Below are 23,921 nucleotides of genomic sequence, written 5' to 3'. Positions count from 1 at the left end.
ATTTATTTGCAGTTTCACTTGGTTGTCTGCTGTAAGGCAGGCCGGAAATAGAGGGAAAAAAGAACAGAATTATTGTGAGTCGCTGAACAAAAGGAGACAAAAGCAACGACGACTCAGGCTGTAGAAAAGCAAATGCCGTTCGTAACAACACGGGAAAAGTAATGTCAGAACATGAAATGGTTCCAACCAAGGTTGACCAGAACTCTACGGCTTTGGCCCCCACTGGAAGTTTTACCCTCCAAGCACCTAATCTTTGATAAGATAAACATCAAATTGGTCAAATCTGATATCTTTAATCTGCCCCTATTTTCCATCAGCACGCCTGTCAGACTAACTGCATGCGGTGTAGCCTGCATGTTTCTTCCCTAGCCAAGCGCCACGTGACTGATTTCTCATGAATCAGCCACTCACGTGTCAGGGCCGATTATCGCCTCATCAGTCATCGCCGCCATTTCAACATTCCTTCTCTCATTGAGTCTCTCGGTTATTCTCTGTCGTGCTGCTAACATGTCTGCTATGCATCATTTTATTGATAGACCTCAAGAATAATGCTGGCAACATGCGTCTTTCTCCCTCCACCCATGTGAGGGATACGGTAATTGGTCCCCTGAGATCGAGGCGGGGTTGCAAAACCTGCAAGTAGGTGTTTCGAGACTATATCACCGCGACATAAGCTTACAAATATCATTTCCAGGGCTCGGAGAGTCAAGTGTGGTCAGGAAAAGCCAAGTTGTCTTCGTTGCAGCAAGACAGGCCGTAACTGCGAATATGAAGGCCCCAATCTAGGCACATTTTCGTCCACACCTGCGACCTTTTCAATCCTCGACAAGCCACTGTCCTCGGCACCGGATACAGTCTGGAAGGAGCGTCGCGCATTTGCCTATTACTTCCAACATATTGCCCTGTTCATCGGCGGGGGGTTAGAAGTTGACTTCTGGAGTACCATCGTTCCCCAAATATGCCGCAGCGAACCCGCCGTGTGGGATGCCATCATCTCCCTGAGCACCCTGTTTGAAAGCCCAGAGCCATGTCCAGATATAGCCTTTCAACGTCAGAGAGATGCCGTTCTCCTCAATCAGTACCATCGAGATGCCATCAGCTGGTATTCCCGCTCAATGGCCCAGGTCCGTCAGCGACTGGATCGCGGCGACGGGGATGTCCTGGTCGGACTGGTCAGCTGTATACTCTTCATGTGCATTGAAGGTTTTCAGGGTGGTGCGGCACAAGCTACCTTGCTTTACTGTCAAGGCGTGCAGCTTATCGTCACATTGCGTGCTCAGATCGCTTCTGGGGTCATATCGTCATCCAAAACTGCATGGTTGGAGGACATCATCGTTCCGATCTTCATTCGTCTTGGGGCAACGGCGCTCAACTTTTCCGCTGTTCCGGTCGGCGCTTTGCTACCGGATGCTGAGCATACCTTGACACAGGGGTTTTCCTCCCTCAAATCTGCTCGCGAAGCCCTCGTTCTCTTGCTTGCAGAGGCTCAGATCTTCCAGCGTGTCTGCCTGCCATATTTCCTGAAGCCTGAAGGATTCCATCCACCTCGCGACTTAATCAACCAACGCCTCGCTCTATTCGGTAGACTAAAGGTGTGGTACGCTGCGTTTGCGGACTTGATGGAAACCTTGCATATGAAAGGGTCTTTATCACCGCAGCAAATAAGCACTAGCGCCCTCCTTCTCGCTTATCACGAGATGCTATACGTAATGATCGGCACTTCCACATGTCAGTTGGAGACCGCAAACGACGCATACCTTCCGCAATTTCAAAACATAGTGGACCAGTCTCACGTCGCGCTGGGTGCTTCGGCTCGATCAGACGGATCCCAACCTCCACTTTCGCTTGAACTTGGCATCTCGATTCCCCTGTGGTTCACGAGTCTGAGATGCCGAGAACCCAAACTTCGACAAACAGCATTAAGCCTAGCAAGTCAAGCACCGGCAGTGCAGGCATTCTACAAGGTTATTACTGGGGCAAGGTGGTCGCAAACAATTATAACAATAGAGGAAGTGTGCGCAGTGGCTATGAAGTCATCTGAAGGACTGCCGGAGTCGACGAGTCAATTGCAATACCCATACTGCCAGGACTTTGGCAGCAGCACAGTCGGTTCGGATCTCGGAAGCCAACCAAGCACACCAGGACTAGAATTTGTCGCCAGCCCATACTCGGTGGATTCGGATGTGGATACCGGGACAGCAGTCACAGAACTCGTCCCGGAAGAGGCACGGATCAGACCCATAAACCTCTTCCGCGTCCAAGACGGCTTCCCTCCAGGAACCACGGAGGAAGAAATCGCAAAATGGAGCCCGTATCGTGATCAAAGCTTTATGCATTACTTGCGGAATGAGCGTGATCCAGTCACTGGTGCTTGGAAGATTGCCCATGGGTTCACTCCAATTGATTACTGATAATAATACCGACTCGTTTGTATGATGAGAAAAGGTTCGGATGCCCGATTTAGATGCTTGTAGATGTTATATATTTTCCGGTGTTAATTCTTTGGGGGGATTACTCATGTCATCAGATCTTCCCGTAGCTACTATTACGGAGATGATGGCAGATTCGGCTGGACTAGTACATCCACCTCGTAATCCTACGATATTACGTCTTCAGAAATCAAGCAAACCAAGATTTCTAGTCTGCATTGGCCCCTGCGGAGTCTTGCCTTGATCGGGATGTTAACAGCAAGCAGCCCATTGACAGATCCGAGTCCCTGAAGGATAATAGCGAACCGAGCCTATCAGGATGTTGTAGATGTGGGCTCGGGTGGGTATGTCTTCACCCCCACACATCATTCTGGCGCACGGTGCACTCAATATTCCATCCCATCTCCACTCGCCCCCGCCCGTTCCCCGCATTATACTTGAGCAAGATCGGGCCACCCTGCAGGTAAAGTAATGATGGCGCGAATAACTCGGATACAACGGATCACAGCAATTAGCCTGATGCCGGTCTAGCACACTGGCTAAAGCAAGATACCTCTGGGCTATAAAGCTGCAATGTGTGCCGCTGAACCCAGTTCGACTGATTCTAAGCCATGAACTTCATTGCTTAGTGGGACAGCAGAATGTTTGTTTCTCTGAATGTTCTGGTGGCACCAGCTTCGTTTATTGCATCGGCCGTTGCCACCAGTGGGCCGACTTTCGCTCGTGCTGCAGGCGACACACGGAGCGATGATACTACAGTCTTCTTCGAGAATGACGGCAACTGGACATCTCATGGAACCAAGCCTAGCGCTCTATTCATCAACACGCCCTCGAGTTATGCTGATGCCAATGCGGTGTGTGCAGCACAGAATGAGGCATTGCTGAGCTGCGAGGAATATGCCAACTACGAGAACCTATTCAGTTACCAGCAATACCTCGGTAAAATCACTACTGATCAACTGTTCTGGTCATCATGCTCTTCCTCATCCCCAACATCGTGGCGCGGCGTTGTTCAAAGCAGCACGAATTCGACCTCCGATCTTCCCTTTCTGTGTACCAACAGCGCTCCTCTTGTCGACAAAGTAGACACGGATTACTTTGGTTTCCCCCGTGTAAATGTCACTTACAACGGTACGACTTTCGAGGGCATGAGGGACCACATGGCATTCCGCTTCGCTGGCATTCGCTTTGCTCAGCCCCCGACGGGGGATCTACGATTCCAACCTGCGCAGCCGTGGAATCATACTATTACGTATGTGAACGCCACGAGTTACGGACCGGCCTGTTTGCAGTTTGGTTACTTCGATGGCAACTCGTATGGTCTGAGTATGTCACCCACCCAGGCACGTTAACATGGTTGCTAATTTATCAGACCCCTGGGGAAATAGTGAAGACTGTCTGTTTCTCAACGTCTGGACGCCACATATCCCATCAGCCGACTCCTTGGATCCTGACAACGGGAAGCCCGTGATGGTTTGGATCTATGGTGGTGGGGATACCCAAGGCTCGGCCGCTGACTCCACTTTTGATGGGGCTAGTCTTGCGTCTCGCTCTGATGTTGTGGTTGTCTCGTTTAACGTATGTAGCAAATTCCCAATACCCATTATTTCTATTGTTGACTGAAACCCAGTACCGCCTCAACATATTCGGCCTTTTGGCTCTAAACGATGGTGAGCTCAACGGCAACTACATGATGACCGATAAGATTCAAGCATTGCGCTGGGTTAGGCAAAACATTGCTGGATTCGGAGGCAACCCGAGAAACGTGACAATATTTGGGCAATCCGCTGGCGGATCATCAGTTAATGATTTGATCACATGTCCCGCGATAATTGGCGAAGACCTCTTTCAAAATGGCATCGTCCAGTCAGGAAAGTCGAATGTCGCTACTGCTGAAGTCGCCGCAGCTTACGCCCTACCCTATATTGAGAGATTCTGTAACGGCACAGCCACGCAGCGGGCTTCCTGCCTGCGGTCATTACCCGCGGAGACCCTGCTGGATATCAGCAATAACAGTATCAGTTGGTATACTGTCATCGACGGTCACTACTCGGCGGACTACACGCAAGCCCGATATGCACTCGGGGCACTGTACATCAACTCAGTCAACGTCCTAACGGGCAACATGCTCGAAGAATACCAGTCGCTCGCAACCACAACTCTCTGGCCTAGCATGAGCAACTTCAGCGAGGCATTAGAGATCCTCATCAACGACGCCGCCATCAACGAAGCCCAAGCAGAAGCGGCCCTCAACTCAGGACTCTACACAATAACCAACAACACGGTCTACAACAGCAGCACAACCTACACCTCGGTCTACAACGCCTCAGTCCACCTCGGCACCGAAGGCCAGCTATACTGTGACGGCACACTCCTGCAATGGATTGCAGCCGCCTCCTGGGCCTTCAAGTCCCACTGGTTCTACATCCACAACCGAGGCTACGCACTCAGCTACTATGACTTTTACGACCTGTGTACCTTCCCCGTAGGAAAGCCAGATACTCCATACTACCGCTGCCATAGCAGCGATCTGTACGAGGTCTTCGGCACATACTATATCTTCGATCAGCCCGTGCGAGTGCCCGACGACATCTACTACACCAACGCGATCCAGGATATGTGGGGTGCTTTTGCCCGGACTGGGAACCCGAATGTCGATCCGGCGTACTTGAAGGCGCGATCATATGATTCGACGATTGACTTCTTCTTTGGCTTCGAGTGGCCGCAGTTTACGGTGAATAGTCCGAGGGTTGCGTCGTTGCAGTACCCCGGGCCGCAGGTGTCTTCGCTGCCGTATCAGGAGCACTGTGAGGTGCTGTTGCCGCATGTGACGAATCCGAGTGCTCCTAATGCGACTGCACAGTAAGACTCATAATATAAGTAGTTAGACCGCATACAGGTAGCCAGTGCATTAAATAACTTGCGAGGATCAGCTGACTGTGGCTGGTCGGCTGGTTGTTAGAATCATCACGTGCGCAAGAGGTCACTGTCCCCTGGGCTTCACAGGCATTTTCCCACTCCCTCATCACTGCTGAGCACATTCAGCACCCATTCCATCCAAGATATGGATATTTTCACACGTGCCCAAACGAGCTTTCTCTCCTGGAAACATGGAACACCACTCCCATCTGGGGCCTGCGCCTCCCCAAAGTTCCAGTCCTGGCATACTTTTGACCCTGTCCAAAGTTGGATTACCACTCGCTCCGACATCGATACAGATACACCAGCAGACCCAGCTGGGGGTGCCGATACCTCAAGGCTTGTCCTGCTGACATGGAATATTGATGGAACGTCTCCTCAGACTGAGAAACGCGTTACAGAAATAATCACGTGTATTATCGGGTTAGATCCCCGAGAGGATATCATTTTCCTCCAAGAAGTGTCAAAGCCAGCCCTCCAGCAAATCTTGAAAGACGAGCGGGTTCGCGAGCTCTGGCTTTCGAGCGAATGTGAAGACACATCATGGGGCGATCAATCGTTTGCGGTAATGACCTTACTGTCTAAGGCACGCTTCACGACAAACGCCGCCATAGGACCAATTTGGAGGGTGAAATTCCCGAGTCACTTTGCTAGGGATGCTCTCTGCTGTGATATATTCGTCGCTTCATCTAAGGAACCCAGTCCAACACGGTTGCGTCTAGTAAATGTTCACCTAGACTCTTTGCCAATCAAACCTTCCCACCGACCCAAGCAGGTATCTATTGTTGCATCCCTCCTTCGCGTCGCAGGTCAAGGTCTAGTCGCAGGTGACTTCAACCCTGTCCTCGATGAGGACAACGGCCTTCTAGAAAAGAACGGCTTGGCGGATGCTTGGACAGCTCTTCGGCCCGGAGAACCTGGCTTAACTTGGGGCCTAGATGGCAAGCAACCATTCCTTCCCAATCGGCTTGATAAAATAGGTATACTCGGGCTGCGACCGCATGACATTAAGACAATTGAGCCGAAACCGATAAGCGGATCTTCTGACGATGAACCCTTATGGAGTGATCATCATGCTTTGGTCGGTTCCTTTGGCTTGGTGGATGAGTGATCATCAATTTTTTTGGTCGCTTCGGATGTCGAAACATAAGCGAGTTAAACAAGAGTTAAGAGTTATTATAGCTGATAAGAGAAGTAGACTAATAGAGTAGCTATAAATGAGAAAAGATGCAGTGAAATGCATATTGCTAAATCTATACTTGATTCTTTTGGGCAGGAAGCGTATGCTGCATGTAGCTAAGACGACATCTAGCTACTGATTTCCCCATATATAGCTTATGCCACACTATCTGTAGCAGCAAATCTGCAATGCGATCATCAATCTCCTGATTATCGCCAATTCGAATGCAGTGTATAACAGTCTGTTTAGCGACAATCCCACTCACTACTTCAGCACACTCGCTACCACCCACCACCAACCCTACCCAATCACCAACCAACCAACCCAAACCGTCCCGCAAACAATAGTCCCTCCATGAATAAGATGAATAATATCTGATGCAATATCCGCGTAACAAACAGCCCCGATGATTGGCACCCACATGTTCGGGGGCGTCACCCGTAGCCCATCCCCCAATAACACACCTTCAAGTATTGCCACAACCACGGTTCGTCTTCCCCGCTCCCCCCTCCCCCACGATGTCATACTCCACTAAAGCTATAATATAAATCGCCTCCGCCCTCATCCTTATTCCTAGTTATTCTTATCTCATCCGAAACGATCTGTCAATATCATCATCACAAGAAACTAAGAACGAAAGAAAGAAAGATACCACAATGACCAGCGAACGCAGACCCTCCGGCGCATACCACCTCACCGGCTCACAGCTCGTCGAAAAAGTCGATGACCTCAGCTCCGGAGGCAGATGGGAAGAACTGAACCGTCGGGCTCATCACGCTGATACGGGTGAATCGCAGCAGCAACAGCAACAGCAGCAGCAGTCGGGTTCGAAGGCGCCTCCCGACAGGTCGCAGTCTTTTAGGCCGTATAATCCTAGTCAAGGTGGGTTCATTCTCTTTTACGTGCTTGGTTTATTTGTGGTAGAAGAAAGGAAAGCTGACCTTAGTGATATGAACAGACCAAAGCGACGATCTGCTGCCGGATGAGTAGTGGTAGTAGTGGATGTAGTACATTGTCCGCGGTGGTGCTTACGGCCGTGGTGGGGGTTTATTGTTGTTTGTATCCGAGCTGGATGTATGCGAGGGATTTGATGAAGTGGGTTACTTGTTGTAAAATTTGATGCAAATATTGTATAGTCGGATAATGTGGGGAGGGGATGTATCGGTGTTGATTATAATTATGATAGGAAATAATGACTCTCGTTTAGATGAAGATTCATTCGAATTATTGATTGCTTTTGCTGCGACATTAGCTCCTAAGGCGAAAAGTTTTCCCATCACTCAACAATTAGTCAGTGTGGCCGAGTGGTTAAGGCGATAGACTAGAAATCTATTGGGTTCGCCCGCACAGGTTCGAGTCCTGTCGCTGACGTTTCTTTTTATTTTTCTCTTCCCGTACATTTCGTTGCAGAACTTTCCTTTTACGTTGTTAACATATATTTTTCAGCGGATTATGTGTGTAAATAGATTTTTACATGCCTTATGCATTATTTAAAATGTATTTTGAACATTTATCGTTGTAAAATGCGCCATGCATGAATTGTTCTCTGCTCTTCGGAAGAGACACCAAAGGATATATATAACTCCCCACCATATTCCCCCTCAACTTAATCACTCCTCCCAGCATCCCTCTGCTTCACCCTCTCCGACTCAAACGCAAGTCCCGCACGCTCTCTTAACACCCCATACATTGACGACGAATCTAATGCCCGTCCATTTTCCTCTCCATACCCCCGAGCCTCCCGGAGATGATCCAAAACCACCCGCGCGACGGGCAAATCGGTTCCCGCTCCCTCGGCACAACTCACCCCCAACGAGACATCTTTAATGGCCAAATTCACATCTGACCACGGTCGCTGACCCCGTTCAGGCAGATAGAAACCCCCAGTCATCCTCTTCGACATGGAGGTAAGAAGAGGACCATACTGCTCTTCCAGTAACCCCTCGAGAACCTCACTCCCGAGACCGGACTTCTCCGCTAACACCTGTGCTTCGGCGACGAGTTCCATCATGCCGCCGATGAGGAAGTTCCTGAGCAACAATTAGATATATTCACAGAGGATTGGATGGCTAAGAAGGCCAGAACTCACCCCGTACACTTCAACAACGTAGACCTCGTAACATCCTCGCCCAACCTCATCATCTTCCTCCCCATAACACCCACAATGTACGGCTCCACCCGCTGCACGGCCTCATCCGTGCCCGCAACCACAAACAATAACTTGCCTTCTTGCGCGGTTGGCGTGGCCCCGAATACCGGTGATGCGATGTAGGTTGCTCCGTGTTCTCCAAGACGTTGTTTTGCCCAGGCAGATGTATCTGGATGGACGGTCGTGGTATCGACGATGAGTTTCTGGCGTAGATACTCTGGGCCTACTGTCGTGATAGTGTCGATGATTGATCGAACAGCAGTATCATCAGTCACGGCGATGAAGCAGATATCGGTGTTGGCGATGAGGTCGGGGATGTTGGTGTACTGCACCCCCCCAATCTCATGGACGGGGAGTCCACGAGCTGCGGTTCGATTGTAGAATTTCAGAGATGGGGCGTTGATGTGCGATAGGTGGGCTTGGAGGTTCAGGGCCATGGCTTGGCCCATTGAGCCGAGACCTGGGAATTTAGTACTCTGTATATAAGGTGGATGATGGGTCCTTACCGATCCATCCGAATCGGGGGTGGGGGTTGGTTGAAGGGTCCATGGTGGAGGATAGGTTGGAGATGGGTCGAAATTGGGTGGGAGAAGCCGTATATTTGAAGTACTCGGTAGCTCTAGTTTATGTCAGATCTGGTATCCTGTCATGAGTCATTTGCATGGCCTAGAGCTTCGCTCCGGCATTAGAGCTGACAGACATCGAGGCAAAATTGGCATGCTATTCGTCCGAAAGATGGGGGATCCACCAGATCGCGGGGTGATTTCCGAGATCCTGTGCAGTGAGTTTCAATAGCATAATGCACGCCGAGATTCCTATGCCACTTGAAGTATACCAAATAGCTAACAAGCAGAGCACCGGTCACTGAAAAATGGTCGAGCGGTGGATAGGAGACCCGATCGGAATCCAGTCTGTAATGTCCAGCTTGTGATAATCTCACACATGGTCCATGCGGGAGCTCGTCATATCTATCCCTAAGCTTAACTTTAATGCAAGGGATGAGGCAGAGGATCGTAGCAAAAAGGAAATACCACATCTCATCTGCAGACCGCTACACTCGTTGGTAAGACGTCCATACAGAGTTTTCGATCTCAAAGAGATCCAAGCCCGATTATGCAACGATGGACTAATAACACAGCTACATTGCTCATCAGGTGAGGTCGGAGATGCATGTCTAGCGCCGAGTACTGATTCTACCTCGATTATACTCATGCGATAAGCTTTCCACGTCAGCGTTCAGCTTTCGCCTCTCGTCACGGAGTCGCCGATATGCGAGATGAGATCGTTTCCTACACTGTAGGCAATTCTCCCTGTAACCGTGTATGTCTTCCTGTTGGGCATACTTACAAAGTCCAAAAAGCCTATAGAAGATTTTGCACGAGTGGTTGTGTTGACAAAGTAACTGCTGATGCTGCATTCATGCCTAACAAAACCAATATCTCAACGATGACCAGATCGCCATCTTTCCACTTCATGTGTCCATATGCTTTCTCCTAAGCGACGGCTGAGAGCGAATCGACACGCCTGTTCCATTTCCGACCGTACAACAGCATTTCTTCCACCACTATCCCCTATCAGCAATCCCACCGCAGTCATCTACCCTAGCATATCACCCCTAACCATTTAATCCTCCATGCCTTCTATTATTGACCGATCAAGAAGTACAAGCCCCGTCAACACACTGCAACCCGCCACCAGCCGGCACAGGACAGTTCCTGATCTTGGTCCAGAACGCCTCGGTCTCGCCGCCCTGGCCATCAACCGTCGGAGCCACGGTGACCTGACACTCCAACTGAAACCATGATTAGCATCTATGAATAGAATTCAGATTGATTCCACGTACTAGGTGTCCTCCATTGCACTCGCATGCTTTAGCACCCCAGCGGCTGCAGAATGCGCCGGGTATGCCACAGGCCTGGGCCTGGTTGATAAGGAGGCCGAAGGTGAAGACGATGAGGATGGGTTTCATGATGTGTTTGTTTCTTTGACACGGGAGGATTTGAAGGATGGGTAATATGAACGTAGAGAAAAAATAGATATGATGATTGTGTAGTTGCAGTTGAAGGTGCGAAGTGGTGGCTTTGATCTATGGTGAAGATGACCACGCGGAAAGGTATTGGAAAGGCTTCACCAACTCTAGTGATTTGGGTGTAAGATTTAATAGCTTCTGTGTAGGTAATGCAAAGGATGAAGAGTTATCAATGAGATGTTTCACTACATGGCTTCTACAACTTTCGTGTTGGTATACTGCGTGCAAGTGAATAGACTACTCTTCACTCTGAGGGAAACATAACCAACAGATTCAAAATCACCCTGCTAGACAAGAAGGACTGAACCGATGGTCACGCTTTACTACCAGTACATGTAATATTGGTAGTATCAGTCATCGGAAACAACGCCGTGCCATTTGCACTACACGCCACCGCTCTGTTTCCCCTGGTTCATTTTCTCGCCACTAACACTGCTTGAAGAATCGAGATTTACACTCACAGTACTGCTCAACCTGCATCAATAACGAAGAAGCGCGTGACTAACTAATGGCATGGATTAGTTGTTAGTAACAAGTGAAATGCAGTTGGTGGTTCCGTTTGGTGAAACCGCGGATAGAGTAGTACACCAATGCGGGAATGAGAAGCGAAATGAGTTTTCTGGTCGAATTGAACTATTACTCGGTCGCTTATGAAAGGAATGATAAATATGCAGCGCTGATGGGATAGTTAATTGTGCACACACAGATTGAATGCTTATTTTGTCAATGACTCCTTATTCATCTCAGTCTTTCAAGTATTTAAACCTCGGTAGATAATTCTGGTAGTAGACTGTCCTCATCCGTTAACACTCTTTCCACACTCTACCGATAAGAGATTTTAATTGCTTCGATATGATGTCCATATTGACTTATTTGCTAAATAACAGCTAAATAATTGGATAGTTAAATACACTATGTTGGTCATATATGTCAGAGATATCCGAGATGAAAGAAGGACGTGAGTGAAGGAACACGAAAACATTGCATGAGGATTATCGCTCATGTCAGAATTATCCGACATGAAAACCCTTGCAATGAACTGATGGAAAATGAAAATATTGAGATGAAAACGAGAAAATTGCAGAATGTGTATAAGATCATTAGTATTCAATCGAAGCGAAAATTTCAGGAGAGCAAGGGCAAAGGTATGTAAAGAAAAGTCTGCCGGGCCTTATTTCATTTATAAATACCAGATCGAAGAACAGTTTGATCACTTCATGTCCTCATCCATGTCAAAGTCGTTCAGTGGTGGGTCCGGCCTGGTATAACTGGTGGGCATATGCGGATAGCTGCCAGAATCAAAGGTGAGATATCTATCGATGTCTTCTTGGGAGTACCCTAAAGGGTCATTTACAATCGCTTCGAAAGTGGGATTCAAGCCCGAGTAGACCATGCCTGTTGGAAACGGCGGGCCGAGTGCAGTGTTCCACAGATCATCGGAAGAAATATGCTCTTCTGAAGGCAGTGCAGGCAGTTCATTGGAGGTATGCCCGGATACATAACGATTTGGTAAGTTGTGTGGCAACAAGTCCATCATATCGGGATCGTTGTCAAAAGGGATTCTGGGATGCTGAGATGATAGGACAAGGGAAGGATTGACATTAATGGTGTCATTGGCCAAATCCAGAGATTTGGAGGGTGCATTGTCTGCCTTGGCCGCAGAAGGGCGACGGTATTTGAGTGTCACGATCTTACTCTGTGGTTCTTCCGCGTCATTTGGGTATTCGAGGAATTTTGCACCAGGAACCAAAAGCTCATCGGAACTGGCCACGCTGCTGCGCTTGTCGTCGTCATCGCTTTCACTCTTCTCAGACTCAGAAGAGCTCTCCTCAACTTTGACCGCCGACTTTCTTCTTTTTCGCAGTCTTCGTGATCTTGGAGGCCTTCCTTGGACCCATTCTTCGTCTGACGATGTATTCTGGTCTCGAGGTTTACCACGGGACCCAGAGCCATTGCTCTTACTCGAGCTACCCTTCGGCTTTGATTCCTCGTCTGCGATGCTCTTTATGGGCGTTTCTTCAGACTTGGGTATAGCAGTAGCACCACGTCGAAGGGGAGGGGGGACAGCCTTGTCTGCAGAGACTCGACGACTGCGAAGCTTTGCAAGGTGCTGTACGATTGCGCCCTCCGTCACATTATGACCCATGGTATTAGCGACATCAGCCCAAGGAATTTTGATAGACTTTGTATTACAAACGGACTGGACAGTCAATAGAAGGAGCTCGTTCAGATTTTCTATACTTGTTAGCCTCGGTTAAACAAGTTCCCCACAAGATAGGATTATCGAAGAAGAGATAGGGGACATACCGTCCCAGCGGACCAAAGTCCGTTTCTTTGGCCTGTTCGAAGCCTTCCTCGGAGTTGCCATTACGGCCTCTACCCGTTTGTGAATTAAACCTCAGATCAAATGATCTTAGTCGGTTCTATTTTAGATTTGGGAGTGGACTGGTAGTCCTGCAACACGTGGCCTGTACAAAGGATTGAGGTGAGTTTGGGTGAAGTGAGACAAGAATAAAGTGAAGTTTCTCATTCTACTTACTTTCCTTTGAGATGGGTTGTTGGTCCTGGACAGATAGTAGATAGCCTATCAGGCAGGCTTGCGTACTGTTACTCGCCAAAGTGAGCCTTCTTTGACAGTGACTGGGTCAAGAATATGTCTACTGCGGGTGAGAGGGGAAGCTAAGGTGAGAGGAAAGAGACGCGTAGTTGTAAACACTGAGCAGTGAAGTTCAGTGAATACTCTTCAAAGCATGTGAGCCAATGAGAGCGCTTTAGTGTCGGTGCTGATGTTGAGTGAGGGCTCTAAATTGTGATAGTGATCGAATGGGTAAACCATATTGTGCTGCCTGTATAGAAAGCCCATGTGCTTAATTGCCTAAACTGTCCTGGATGAAATCATTCACCGCGGCCTGTTCTAGCATAATTTTCATAAAACGGAAAAGATATACTATTGTATTGCCCGAAGGAACAGCAGCTCTATTAAACAGTACAGGAGAAGGATAAACCTCCCATTCAAACTAATAATTTACCAAGCAGACAAAGTACTAACTGCAGCTTTTGGTAGGCTCCAGAGATGTGCATTCTACACGCATTCATGCTCCTGCCATACAACACACTATTGTCAGGTGATGGATATGCTCTATGATCATCAAGTGGCTTCATCTTCGTGATCTGGAAGGCTAACACTAATGGGACGATTCAATCTACTTACAAATAGTCAAAGAATACAATTATCAGAATGGCATTGTATGTTGATGCTCACTAATAATGGCTCCAATAGTAGCAGCGGGAGCAGTAGGACATGGCAATAGTGTTTTTCGCACGGTCTACATTTATGAAAAGGGCAATTGCGAACCCAAATACAACCCCCCAAACACTACTAAATCCATAACCAAATTCATGAATCCTAGCAGCAGGCATCAAACCTTCACCGTCCACAACACCTCTCCAACCTCAACTCCAACCTCCACCCACGCCCTCCTCACCAATCCCCCAGCCTCTTCCCCAAACATCGCCTCCGCAATATCCACCGTCACACACGCAAACCTCTCAAAGCTACAATTCGGCTCAACTCTCGGATCAGTTAACGCTTGATACCAAACCACCGCAGCTCTTTCCCAACTCCGTCCGCCGAAGCCCACAGCACAAAGATAAAACGCATGACTCGGAATGCCCGAATTCCAATGCACACCCCCATTTTCCTTCTCCGTACACACAAACCCCCTCATATGGCTCGGCTGCGCATCCCTCCCAAGAACAGCATCATCATACGCCGTCCCCGGCGCCTTCAACGACCTCAGTCCCATCTCCCCAACACCAGCACCAGCACCTTTCTTTCCCTTCGGCCAAACACAAACCCCCCTTCCAACCACCCAATCCGCCTCCTCGACGCCTTGTCCCCTCCACCACTGTTCAACAACACAAGCAAACACATCCGAGATACTCTCACTCAGCGCCCCAGACTGTCCCTCGTACAATAACCCGGCCGTATGATCCGTCACTCCATGCATCAACTCATGCACAACGACATCCAGGCTTTTCGGGAACCCAGTGAAGTATACCCCGTCCCCGTCGCCGAAGATAATCTCCTGCCCGTTCCAGAACGCATTGTTTAGGTTCTTGTCGTAGTGGAGACACCCGATGAGGCGGAGACCGTCGTTGTCGATGGACCACCGGCCCAGCACGGATGAGAGAAAGTGCAGGAAGATGCCGAAGCTATTATACACGTGGTTTACGGTGTCGTCTTGGGTGGTCGGGCCGGAGGAGGATTCGGTGCGTATGAGGAGGCCTGGGAGACCGCGCTTGTTGCGGCAGTCGTAGATGTCGCAGGCTTGGGCGTGCGGTGTGAGGGAGATGTTTGGGGAGGAGGAGAGGCGGATGTGGTGGATTTCGTTGGCGAGAGTGAGGGTGCGGAAGGCGGCGCGTCGGGCCTTGGAGGGGGCGATGGGGGAGGTGCTGATGTGGTGGAGGATTTGAGGTTGGATGAAGGTGCAGGTGTGATGGTTCCTGGCGGACATGGTTGGTCGTGATGACTTGGTGTTTGAGGATGTTTCAAGCGTGATCGAACTATTGGGGGTTGATAGTACTAATTGCAATCCGTTATTCCTTGACTGAGTATACTAGAATCAAGAGTAGTATCTACGAAGCGAGCAATAATAATATTAGCCTAGACATTTCTATCAGTTGTACACATACGTGTTATCAAACAGGGATTCTATATGCACAGCCATCATGATGATTGCGCGTAGAAAGCTTGTAACACGATAAAGATATCTCGTGTTGACTTCGACCATGGAAAAACAGTATGATCAATGCGGCCTGACTAAGATCAGGTTCGAAGGCAGGTCTGGAGCGCCACCATGGATTAGGGTAACGCGGCAGTCTTCCGGAATACTGGGCCTCGCCACTGCTACTGTTTCCAGTACATAGATAGCTACGTTGCATTCCAGCCCTGCGTGCAGCAGTTCTAGAATTAATAGCAATAAAGCCAAAATATTCGCATCTGTACCATTTGATAAGGAATCGCCACCCGACTTAACTTGAGCGACAAATTGCGCTTCGGTCTATCTCATAATGTTTCATATAGCCCAGTAGACTGTTGAATGTGCTATACAGGATGTGCTATAGAAGTCGTGCCGAAAGCAGCTTGCAGTGAAGATTGAGTAGAGTGGCAATGATATCGAAGTTGCATGCATTGATAAAATGAGAAACATCCGACCATGCATTTCATGCCACTTTAATTACATATAGCTAAATGCTCTAAAATAAGCATAGTGTTACAGGTTCCTTCCAAAACATCCTGATCATTGGTAGCGCCGTAAATTTAAGCCAGGTTGACTTGCTTCCAAAACTGCATGCATCGCAGCTTATTGCACGACATGGTGACGGTTATGCAGCTTTCTCGCTCCGTGGCGAGTGCGTTAACGTAGATAACCTCCGTTTGAGCAGACGATATTCATCGAAAGAATTGGAATACTCTTCGAGAGCATTACGGGCCTTTCTATCCAGAGGAGTATCGTCCATACCCGGCTGGTTGTCTTCGGTATGATGGCAACACGGAAGGCACAACACGGCGTGCTCTTTGAAGCTGTCTTCAGGTTCGTAATCTCGTTCCGTGTGGTAAGTCCAGCGGGCATCTGCTTCGGTACGATCTGGTGTGGAGAGAAGCCTCGAGGCGTTGAGATCCGAGATGTAAGGGGTGTTCGCGCAAAGAGTAGGGCTTCCGGTAAGAGAGAAGGAGAGTGGTTCTTGCCCGCGACCAATCAGGCCTAGAGATTTTCCAAGGGACCAAGGCATCTTTTCTTATTTGATAGAGTAGGGGAGTGTGATGGAGGGTACAAAGTACTTCTGCTCGATACCTGCTTGCTTCAAATACTTTCTGCCCGTCTACAACCTGAGGCATTCCCCGCAGAAAATTCTGACATGGATCCTCTACGAGATAGGGCGGGGGTGACAACCGCAGGCGAGGCGAGAAAACGCCGAGCATTCTTCTTCGCAGACATCATGAGTCTATGGAAGATATGGTATGCTAGGCTGGTAAGTGGTAGCGATGTATTCGATACGGTGGTTCATGGCTGTGCAGGAAGGGCTGGGCTCGTTAAGGAAGGAGATCGGGAATCCCATATCGCTCATCGGCAGGTCTAGATCCCCACTCAAGTAGAGCTCCCAGCTGTCGCCACGGATCGGGGATATTGCAGCCGAGAGCATATTTCAGGGCAAGGCCCACGAGTCAGATTCTGATGTTCTGGCGTAGTATGTGAAATCCGGGGTGCTGATTGGGCGGCTGAATGTTCCGGCCAGCCAACGAAGTTGTGGTTGGCTGGGAGACTCCAACAGCCCCGGACGCGTCCCTTGACAAGGCCAGATGTCACCCCATGGTTACAACTCCTCTTTCCCTGCTCGGCCTCATCGGCTCTGGTGGCGCCGGCTGTCACGTCCACCATTCCCCATCTTCGGTAACTCGGCTGTCCCGGGCGGCTGGGCCACTGAAACTCCTCTGTGCACCGTGTTTCTAGCTCTCCGCAACCGGGGAGATACCTCAAATAGACCCTTTGTAGATATTGGTTCGCCAATCATACTCGATATCAGATTCACGCGTCTGGTTTAGCCCGTGTTCTGAGTGGAAACACTGAAGTATGACATGTAGAGCTCTTATCAGTTGTGGGACTGATACTGTGCTAACGAAGTGTTGATAGAGTAGACCGGGCATTTGCCTGGTAGATAGAGCGTGCTTGCATTCTTGCCGTTCTGTATATTAAGTCCAGTCATCCTCACCCACCTACTGGTCTTTGATGATCGCGACTAATTCAGAAGAGACGACCATTCACTACGAGTCACTATCGCCACCCTCTACCTTCTCCCTTCCCCATTTCCCGTTTCCTACTCCTCAGCCCCCTCGAGGCTACCATGTCCCGACCCAGGGCTGTGCGCGATGATCTCTGGATTGAAGAGGATGCCAAAGTCAATGTTGACTATCTTGCACATCCCTGGACGTATAATGAGATGTGGGCTACTAGAAAACATGTTCGCCAGATAAACCAGCATAGTCTTGTTAGATGTCGATTCGAAAATGCTCTTTGGAGAGCATGGCTGGCGTCTACCAGGCAAACCATTCGCATGCCAGCGGCGTTTATCTCCTGGTAAATCCAGCCCAGTCATCGTGTTCCTGAACCGTGACATCCTGACTTGATGTAGGGACAAAGATAGCGACATTACCTGGCTCTACGGTCCACTAAAGTCTAGCAGAAGCCCCAGTCCAACACCGAGCGAGGCACCCCCGGCACAAGCTCCTAGAAAGCCTTCTCTGAAGCGAAAGCCCAGCATTTGGGGACTTTCAGAAGAGTCTTCAATGTCCAACGACTCTACAGATGGAAAGTCTCTGCTTGGCCGGTTCTGGAGCATAACCATCCATTCAGTCCCTAGTGTGAGTCAGAGACATTACCTACCACTTCACCCATCAATGCTAATACCTCATTGTGCAGATAATCCTCAGCTCACGCGAAAACTGGAACAAGCGAAGAAAATGCCGCGTCCGTTTTGAAGAAGAGGTACAGCAATGCCAGTACGCTCGTGACGGAAACACAGTATCGCAATACAGCTACAACTACAACTATCCTTATTTCTTGGAAGAGGCTCGACTGTACGGAAGCTATCAGTGCCAGCAGACAATCGAACCGCTACCGTCAACATTCCTCACTGGCTACGAAACGCTGCCCCCAGCAAACTCGGACCAGTATTATTCTATGTCAAATTTCCTTGAGGAGCTGGAGTATGTCCTCACTGCCTTTGCTCATTGGCCTTCTATACCGCCTAGGCTTACTTGATTCGTTGATCCGCGCTGACATTTGGATGACAGTGAGGTGATATGAGTATTGTTGTCGAAAAGCATTGTGGGTAGAGTAGAGAAAAGGGGATGATAATTAGATGGTACAGTAGTTGGGGTATGTCAGAGAAGAGGGATCCTTATGCATATAATTCTTGTCTGTTATATAATTGCTACTTGTTTGCCAGTGGGACTGAAATTAGCGAAGTTTTGCACATTGTCCTTTCCCTCACGTTCATCCTGTTTCCCTTGAGTTCTATACTTTACCTTCAATCCCATCGGACACAAAGAAGGAGGAATGCTGCATCTTGGACATATGTGAGATATTCTCGGGGCATTCCTAGGCGTCTGGGTACTAATTATAGCATAAGACAAAGCACGCCTGACTTTGCCAGACGTGGGTAAGATAATTATATTAATACTATGGGCTATAGAGCCATACGCGCCCGAAACAGTGCTATCATGCTAATTCATAACGCATCGTATTAGCTCTGACTGGAAGCTCAGACACCGGCGCTGAATCCACCTCATGAGGAATACTCGCATCAGCCTTCCCCGGTAGTTCCGTCACGACTCCATTATCCATCTCAGGGACGTAAGGCTTCTGCGCCAGTTCCGCGGGGTCCTTCTTGACATACTCAATGTCATCAGGCTCCTTTGTAGGGACGGGGATCCTCTTCTGTTTCATCTTCCGGAGACCGAACAAGACCGCAGCAATAATCAAAGCCGCGCCTGCCACCGCACCAACCACGGCACCAGCAATCGCGCCATTCGAGATTCCACTTCCATCTTTGCTGGCTGTATCACTCGCCGTGGAATTGCCGCTACTAGGGGTACTTCCCGATTTGGAGATGTCCGGCGCAAGCAACTTCGAGGCGAAGATATTGGCAGCATTCCAGGTATTCTCGAACGAAGGATCTTCATTATACGAAGTCGACCCCCAGTCGGAACCACAGACAGTCTGATTACTCGTTCCATCGCATTGCTCGGCTACCGCCACAGCTGTGTCTGCTAGGAGCGGCACAATCCGACCGGCGAAATCCGGGATAAGGTTTGCCACGGATGCAAGGCACAGCGCTAGGAATCCCTTGAAGGGGTAAGCTGATAGCTTGGACTGCTCCGCAGTGCCTAGACTGACACTGCTGTATCCGACTTCTACCATGATGTCGTTGAGAAAGAATGTGTCGAGCGTGCTGTTGAGGAGTCCTTCGGTCCGTGTCATCCATATGTCAGATTTGGTCTGCTGTCGTTAGCTATCGCCCCACAATGATCTACCTTCAACCCTAGACCAATGGAGGAAGTGCTGCTTACCGCTCCATACATATACGCCGCTCCACTCAAATAGAGCCCATACGCCATACTCCATCTCGCGGTATCCACAGCCTGACAAGTCGACGCATTCGCCGTCGTATTTGAGACCAGATCATACACCGACCACTCGGTGGTATTCACCATGCCCGTTTTCTCACTCCACGACCACGCACTCGCCCCATATTGCGCATACGTCCCCTGGTCATCGCCCTCACTCGCATACGCCACCCTCGATATAAGCTGGAAATACGCCCCGTTGCTGAACCAATCGAAGTCCGTCCCGTGCGTTTGACTCTCATCATCATACAATCCACCATTGCATACCGAGCCCTGACTAACAACCAGTTCCATCGTATACGCGACTTTCTTCGCCCAGGTCAGCCATGACGAGTTGGCTGGACTACCCGGAAAGTCCGCCTCTGACGCAGCCATTGCAGCAAGACCCCAAGTGACGAAGTCGCTGGTCAGCACGTCGATTTCTTCCCATTCGCCGCTGAAGATGCTCTCGGAGTGGTTGTGCATGCGCGAGATGATGAACTCGTTGTAGGTTGTGTTGCCGGTCGCGTTCCAGTAGGGGATTAGGGACATGTAGAGCATGCCTTCTGGGTAGGACGTGTTGTAGATGGGGTTGACGGTGCCATTGAAGTTGTCGGTGCTGAGGAGATTGGAGAATTCAATGGCGGAGGCGGATTTAATGGTGTCTGTTGTTGTGTTAGTGACCCTTCTTGTGGTTGCAGAAGCAGATGATGCCGCATACCGGTGCTGTTGATGTTAAAATCAATAGCAGAAACACCTAGCACTAACCCCGCAAAAACAGCTGCATATTTGCTTAATCGCCCGAAACCCATGACTAGTAGTCTGAAGAAAGTATTGGCCCTCAACCAACTTTACACTCCGCGAAACGATCAGAAAGAAATATTTGCCCATCGCGTGAGAACCCAAACCTTATTAATAACCCATGCTGACAGGGTCTTCAGCCTCATGCGTCCCAGCTGGACTAGACTATGTAGCAGGTAAGGCTCTTCGCACCTGGCGGGCATCATCCGATTGCTCCGTACAATGATGGTTGTACCTTGTCTGTTTTATTCCGATCCATGTTGGTAGCATTTAGGGCAGTGGAGATAGAGGTGCTAATTGGTCGGGTCGTCTACGGACTGGACGCGTGGGAATCGGCGACGATCCTTCGTGCGTGAGATGGATTTAGCGTGGTGGGTCGGCGGAGAAGAATCATTGGGGAAGAAGCGAAGATTGGCAGGTTTGGGCTGTTCAGCTAGCCAGGTGGCCAAGGTATTAATGGCTATGGCTGTGCGGCTCAGCCACTATCAGGTAGGTGATGGGTAGTCGGAGATTTAGATGAGGATGTGATGTGGTGATATGTGGTCGGGTGTTGTGGAGTTCTCTGTTTGTCTCTAGTGTTTGTCTACGAATTGTACTCGAAAGTTAGCTTATCAAGGTAGGTTTTTTCACGTATTATCCTGTATTTAGGCCTATCTAATCGCTTTTGAAAAGCTCATGGAAGTATAATCAGCACTAAAGGTAGATTGTGAGTTATCGGGTTCTGGCTTGCCGACACAGCTCTTGTATTTACCCAGTTTTGACCTGGACAACTTATTCCAGCTCTTTCTGTCTACTTGTCCTGCAGCCAGAAAGATGATAATGACATAACTCCAATTCACGTATTGAAAAGCATAGCTCCAAGCTGCCATCAACGGGTATAAATCTCCAACCTACCCAATCGAGAAAAACCAGCCTGTCACACAACAGACCAAAGAAGTGAACCTATATTACAGCTCATAACACACAACTGAGCAAATCGTACAAAGACATCAAAATACCGTCCAGCCTCACATCAAAAATAACAACCCCAGCCCCACGATCACCCCACAAAGACCCTCAACACCCAACCTTCCCGCTCCCGACGTCCCCGTCGCATCACTTCCCGACCCCGTCGCCGTTCCATTCTCTCCCCCATAACTCTCAGTGCCATTAACCGCTTCTGAAAGCTGTACATGCAAGTCAAACGGCTTAGTCGCGACATCCACATCATCCGTAGTAATCGAACTGAAATACATATCGCCTGCCGAATTCACATAAACATACGCCGCCTGGAAGAACGGCCTTCCGAGCACGACCTTCCCACTGCTCACCTGACACCTCTCTTTGGGAACCAGCTCGTCCCAAACTGGGATATCAAATATCGGATACGACTCGCTATCCGGATTGAACACGATCGAGATGTTCCGTGCGCACCAGGATTCATCCGGCACGGACAGGACCTCAGAATTAAAGTCCAGCATGGCGGGGAGCGATTTACTCGTTTCCTGCACGCTAGTACCACCGAATGGGTATTCTGCGTCTCCGCTGCTGGTTGTAGCGTTGGGGGTAGTGTACAATTGGAGTATGACGGCGCTGATATCTAACATGCCTGTATCGATGAAGCTGGTGTTGCCTGCGCTGGTTTCCGGGGTGGTTTGCCAGTGTGGTTCGTCGTAGATGCGGTTGGAGTCGTAGTTGCCTCCCAGTACGACGGAGCCGTTCCATTTGTTTTGGAGGCCGAGGTTCAGGCCGACGGGGAGGGAGGGGATGGTTGTTGAGTTAGTTTTGTTTGTGGTGGAGGTTATGTTTAGACTTGTGTCTTGAGATAGGAGGAGTGTGTTGCTGAACGCAATTTCGAGATCGAGAGCCTCGGTCTTTTGGCCGGGTGAGCCGGCGGACACAAACGTTGCTGTTGTTGTTGATGTCACCTTTCCTGTCGCTGTTGCGGTTGGTTTGGTGGTGGTGGTGGGTGTTCCAAATGCGACGGGGAGGACTCCAGCCAGGTTGTTGTTGTATTGGATTTTCGCGCCCCAGGCAGCGCCGGTAGGAGCGCTGGCTGGTCCGGTCAAGGGGATGACCCAGGCATTGTCGGCGGGGTCGTTGGCAGTGGTGATGGGGATGCCGCTGGCATCGATGAGGGAGACAGTTTCGACGGGGGCGGATGTAGTTTGGGGATTGGAAGCAAGAGTGAGTTCGGCGGAGGCAAAGGGCGAGGAAATGAGCGTCAGGAGGAAGCCGGTCAGGAGAGACTGGGAGGAAAAGGAGCGTGATGCCATGATGTTGTTGCCCACGGCGAGACAGTGAACTGGGTAAAAGGTGGAAGAATAGCGAGAGACTGATCTCAATAGAGACAGAAAAATGTGAGAAACCCCAAATGCAGGACGAAGGAGAGTTGATTAGGGGGTGATCTGGTTCTTGCATAAGGCCATATCGTAGGGGCGAAAGGGGGCATGATGTACACAGCCTGCCTGGATGAGTGGAGGCGAAGTGATGCGTAGCATTGGATATGTCCACTCCCCTCCAATATGATGTGAGAGGAGGGTGGCTGCGTTGAAGACACGGTCGTAGTCATGTCGTGGTAGAGCAAATGGCAGCTCGCGTGCGACGGTGAGAGTTGGGGGCGGCCCCAAATTAGCATTCCTGGCTGTACCGAAGTTTCCTAGCATGGATTTAACTGGAACTTTTGGTAGTTTGGGGGTTCGTATCATTCGCATACTGTAGAGTTGCCAACATGTCATCAGTAAAGCCTGGTGTCATTGGGCGATATCTCGTGTGCACTTCGATGACTCCTGTCAGCCCTAACTGTAGCTTGGGTGAGATGTGATGCTAGAAGTGTTTTCCGGCTCACGATGTACATATTGATCGAGACCGCTGCATATTGAGAGCTTCATTTTACTGCAATATAAAAGGCTGGATTCCTTGAAAAATAGGCTCGAAGACTTAGGTCGGCATAGGAGCGGGTTTCTGCATTGGTGGGTGGTGAAGCTGCAGAATGCGCCCCCACACAAACAGGGGTTGAAGCAACACTAAGAATAGTTGACTAACCCAGACTCCGGTTCTGCCCGTCAAGTCACGTGATAAAAACAGAGTATCTTAGGCTCGATCCCTGCCCTGAGCGAATTCATCTCCGGCTGATTCTAAGGAAAGGATATTGACCAAGAGACCACCAAACAGTGCTGTTACCATCTTAGACAGCCATGCCGCCATCAATTGGGTGATCAAGGCGTGACCCTCCTAGTAATGCAACGGTGCAGGGAACACCTGCA

General features: G+C 49.6%; 11 protein-coding genes and 1 non-coding gene across 12 annotated transcripts; 5 read left to right on the top strand and 7 right to left on the bottom strand.

Annotated features, from left to right (window-relative positions):
* The first annotated feature begins 455 nt into the window (after positions 1-455).
* Positions 456-2,560, top strand: BO87DRAFT_380105 (uncharacterized protein). The gene is made up of 2 exons (XM_025624225.1): positions 456-639; positions 695-2,560. Exons 1-2 carry the CDS (start codon positions 560-562, stop codon positions 2,409-2,411), a joined length of 1,797 nt encoding a protein of 598 aa, XP_025475596.1. The 5' UTR covers positions 456-559; the 3' UTR covers positions 2,412-2,560.
* Positions 2,561-3,070: 510 nt separating this feature from the next.
* BO87DRAFT_446586 (alpha/beta-hydrolase) lies at positions 3,071-6,459 on the top strand (the record flags this gene model as incomplete). The annotated part of the gene is made up of 4 exons (XM_025628231.1): positions 3,071-3,755; positions 3,802-4,007; positions 4,060-5,291; positions 5,436-6,459. 4 exons carry the CDS (start codon positions 3,071-3,073, stop codon positions 6,457-6,459), a joined length of 3,147 nt encoding a protein of 1,048 aa, XP_025475595.1.
* Positions 6,460-7,059: 600 nt separating this feature from the next.
* BO87DRAFT_462560 (uncharacterized protein) lies at positions 7,060-7,695 on the top strand. The gene is made up of 2 exons (XM_025629172.1): positions 7,060-7,410; positions 7,487-7,695. Exons 1-2 carry the CDS (start codon positions 7,185-7,187, stop codon positions 7,516-7,518), a joined length of 258 nt encoding a protein of 85 aa, XP_025475594.1. The 5' UTR covers positions 7,060-7,184; the 3' UTR covers positions 7,519-7,695.
* A 123-nt stretch (positions 7,696-7,818) lies between these two features.
* BO87DRAFT_t237 lies at positions 7,819-7,899 on the top strand. Its single transcript has one exon. It is a non-coding gene; the product is annotated as a tRNA-Ser (tRNA).
* A 200-nt stretch (positions 7,900-8,099) lies between these two features.
* On the bottom strand, positions 8,100-9,234 carry BO87DRAFT_367772 (NAD(P)-dependent oxidoreductase). Its single transcript, XM_025621905.1, has 3 exons — positions 9,184-9,234; positions 8,618-9,137; positions 8,100-8,558 (listed from the first exon to the last, which is right to left on the bottom strand). The coding sequence occupies exons 1-3, from the start codon at positions 9,224-9,226 to the stop codon at positions 8,135-8,137; spliced, it is 987 nt and encodes a 328-aa protein (XP_025475593.1). The 5' UTR covers positions 9,227-9,234; the 3' UTR covers positions 8,100-8,134.
* Positions 9,235-10,213: 979 nt separating this feature from the next.
* BO87DRAFT_446584 (uncharacterized protein) lies at positions 10,214-10,646 on the bottom strand (the record flags this gene model as incomplete). The annotated part of the gene is made up of 2 exons (XM_025628230.1): positions 10,214-10,469; positions 10,521-10,646. The coding sequence occupies 2 exons, from the start codon at positions 10,644-10,646 to the stop codon at positions 10,332-10,334; spliced, it is 264 nt and encodes an 87-aa protein (XP_025475592.1). The 3' UTR covers positions 10,214-10,331.
* A 1,270-nt stretch (positions 10,647-11,916) lies between these two features.
* BO87DRAFT_446582 (uncharacterized protein) lies at positions 11,917-13,172 on the bottom strand (the record flags this gene model as incomplete). Its single annotated transcript, XM_025628229.1, has 2 exons — positions 13,014-13,172; positions 11,917-12,941 (listed from the first exon to the last, which is right to left on the bottom strand). The coding sequence occupies exons 1-2, from the start codon at positions 13,072-13,074 to the stop codon at positions 11,917-11,919; spliced, it is 1,086 nt and encodes a 361-aa protein (XP_025475591.1). The 5' UTR covers positions 13,075-13,172.
* An 836-nt stretch (positions 13,173-14,008) lies between these two features.
* BO87DRAFT_446578 (M4 family metallopeptidase) lies at positions 14,009-15,341 on the bottom strand. Its single transcript, XM_025628228.1, has one exon. The coding sequence runs from the start codon at positions 15,221-15,223 to the stop codon at positions 14,126-14,128; it is 1,098 nt and encodes a 365-aa protein (XP_025475590.1). The 5' UTR covers positions 15,224-15,341; the 3' UTR covers positions 14,009-14,125.
* A 364-nt stretch (positions 15,342-15,705) lies between these two features.
* On the bottom strand, positions 15,706-16,689 carry BO87DRAFT_380102 (uncharacterized protein). Its single transcript, XM_025624224.1, has one exon. The coding sequence runs from the start codon at positions 16,500-16,502 to the stop codon at positions 16,095-16,097; it is 408 nt and encodes a 135-aa protein (XP_025475589.1). The 5' UTR covers positions 16,503-16,689; the 3' UTR covers positions 15,706-16,094.
* A 575-nt stretch (positions 16,690-17,264) lies between these two features.
* BO87DRAFT_410052 (uncharacterized protein) lies at positions 17,265-18,599 on the top strand. The gene is made up of 4 exons (XM_025626289.1): positions 17,265-17,339; positions 17,402-17,845; positions 17,901-18,129; positions 18,188-18,599. The coding sequence occupies exons 2-4, from the start codon at positions 17,613-17,615 to the stop codon at positions 18,527-18,529; spliced, it is 804 nt and encodes a 267-aa protein (XP_025475588.1). The 5' UTR covers positions 17,265-17,339; positions 17,402-17,612; the 3' UTR covers positions 18,530-18,599.
* A 337-nt stretch (positions 18,600-18,936) lies between these two features.
* Positions 18,937-20,713, bottom strand: BO87DRAFT_343470 (glycoside hydrolase family 76 protein). The gene is made up of 3 exons (XM_025620784.1): positions 20,597-20,713; positions 19,840-20,540; positions 18,937-19,768 (listed from the first exon to the last, which is right to left on the bottom strand). Exons 1-3 carry the CDS (start codon positions 20,685-20,687, stop codon positions 18,989-18,991), a joined length of 1,572 nt encoding a protein of 523 aa, XP_025475587.1. The 5' UTR covers positions 20,688-20,713; the 3' UTR covers positions 18,937-18,988.
* A 970-nt stretch (positions 20,714-21,683) lies between these two features.
* Positions 21,684-22,931, bottom strand: BO87DRAFT_390482 (uncharacterized protein; the record flags this gene model as incomplete). The annotated part of the gene is made up of 1 exon (XM_025624934.1): positions 21,684-22,931. One exon carries the CDS (start codon positions 22,929-22,931, stop codon positions 21,684-21,686), a length of 1,248 nt encoding a protein of 415 aa, XP_025475586.1.
* Positions 22,932-23,921: the final 990 nt, after the last annotated feature.

This window comes from Aspergillus neoniger (genome assembly GCF_003184625.1).
Source record: "Aspergillus neoniger CBS 115656 unplaced genomic scaffold BO87scaffold_40, whole genome shotgun sequence".
NCBI lineage: Eukaryota > Fungi > Ascomycota > Eurotiomycetes > Eurotiales > Aspergillaceae > Aspergillus > Aspergillus neoniger.
The sequence above is the reverse complement of the archived record's forward strand: the minus strand, read 5'-3'. Positions and strand labels throughout refer to the sequence as shown.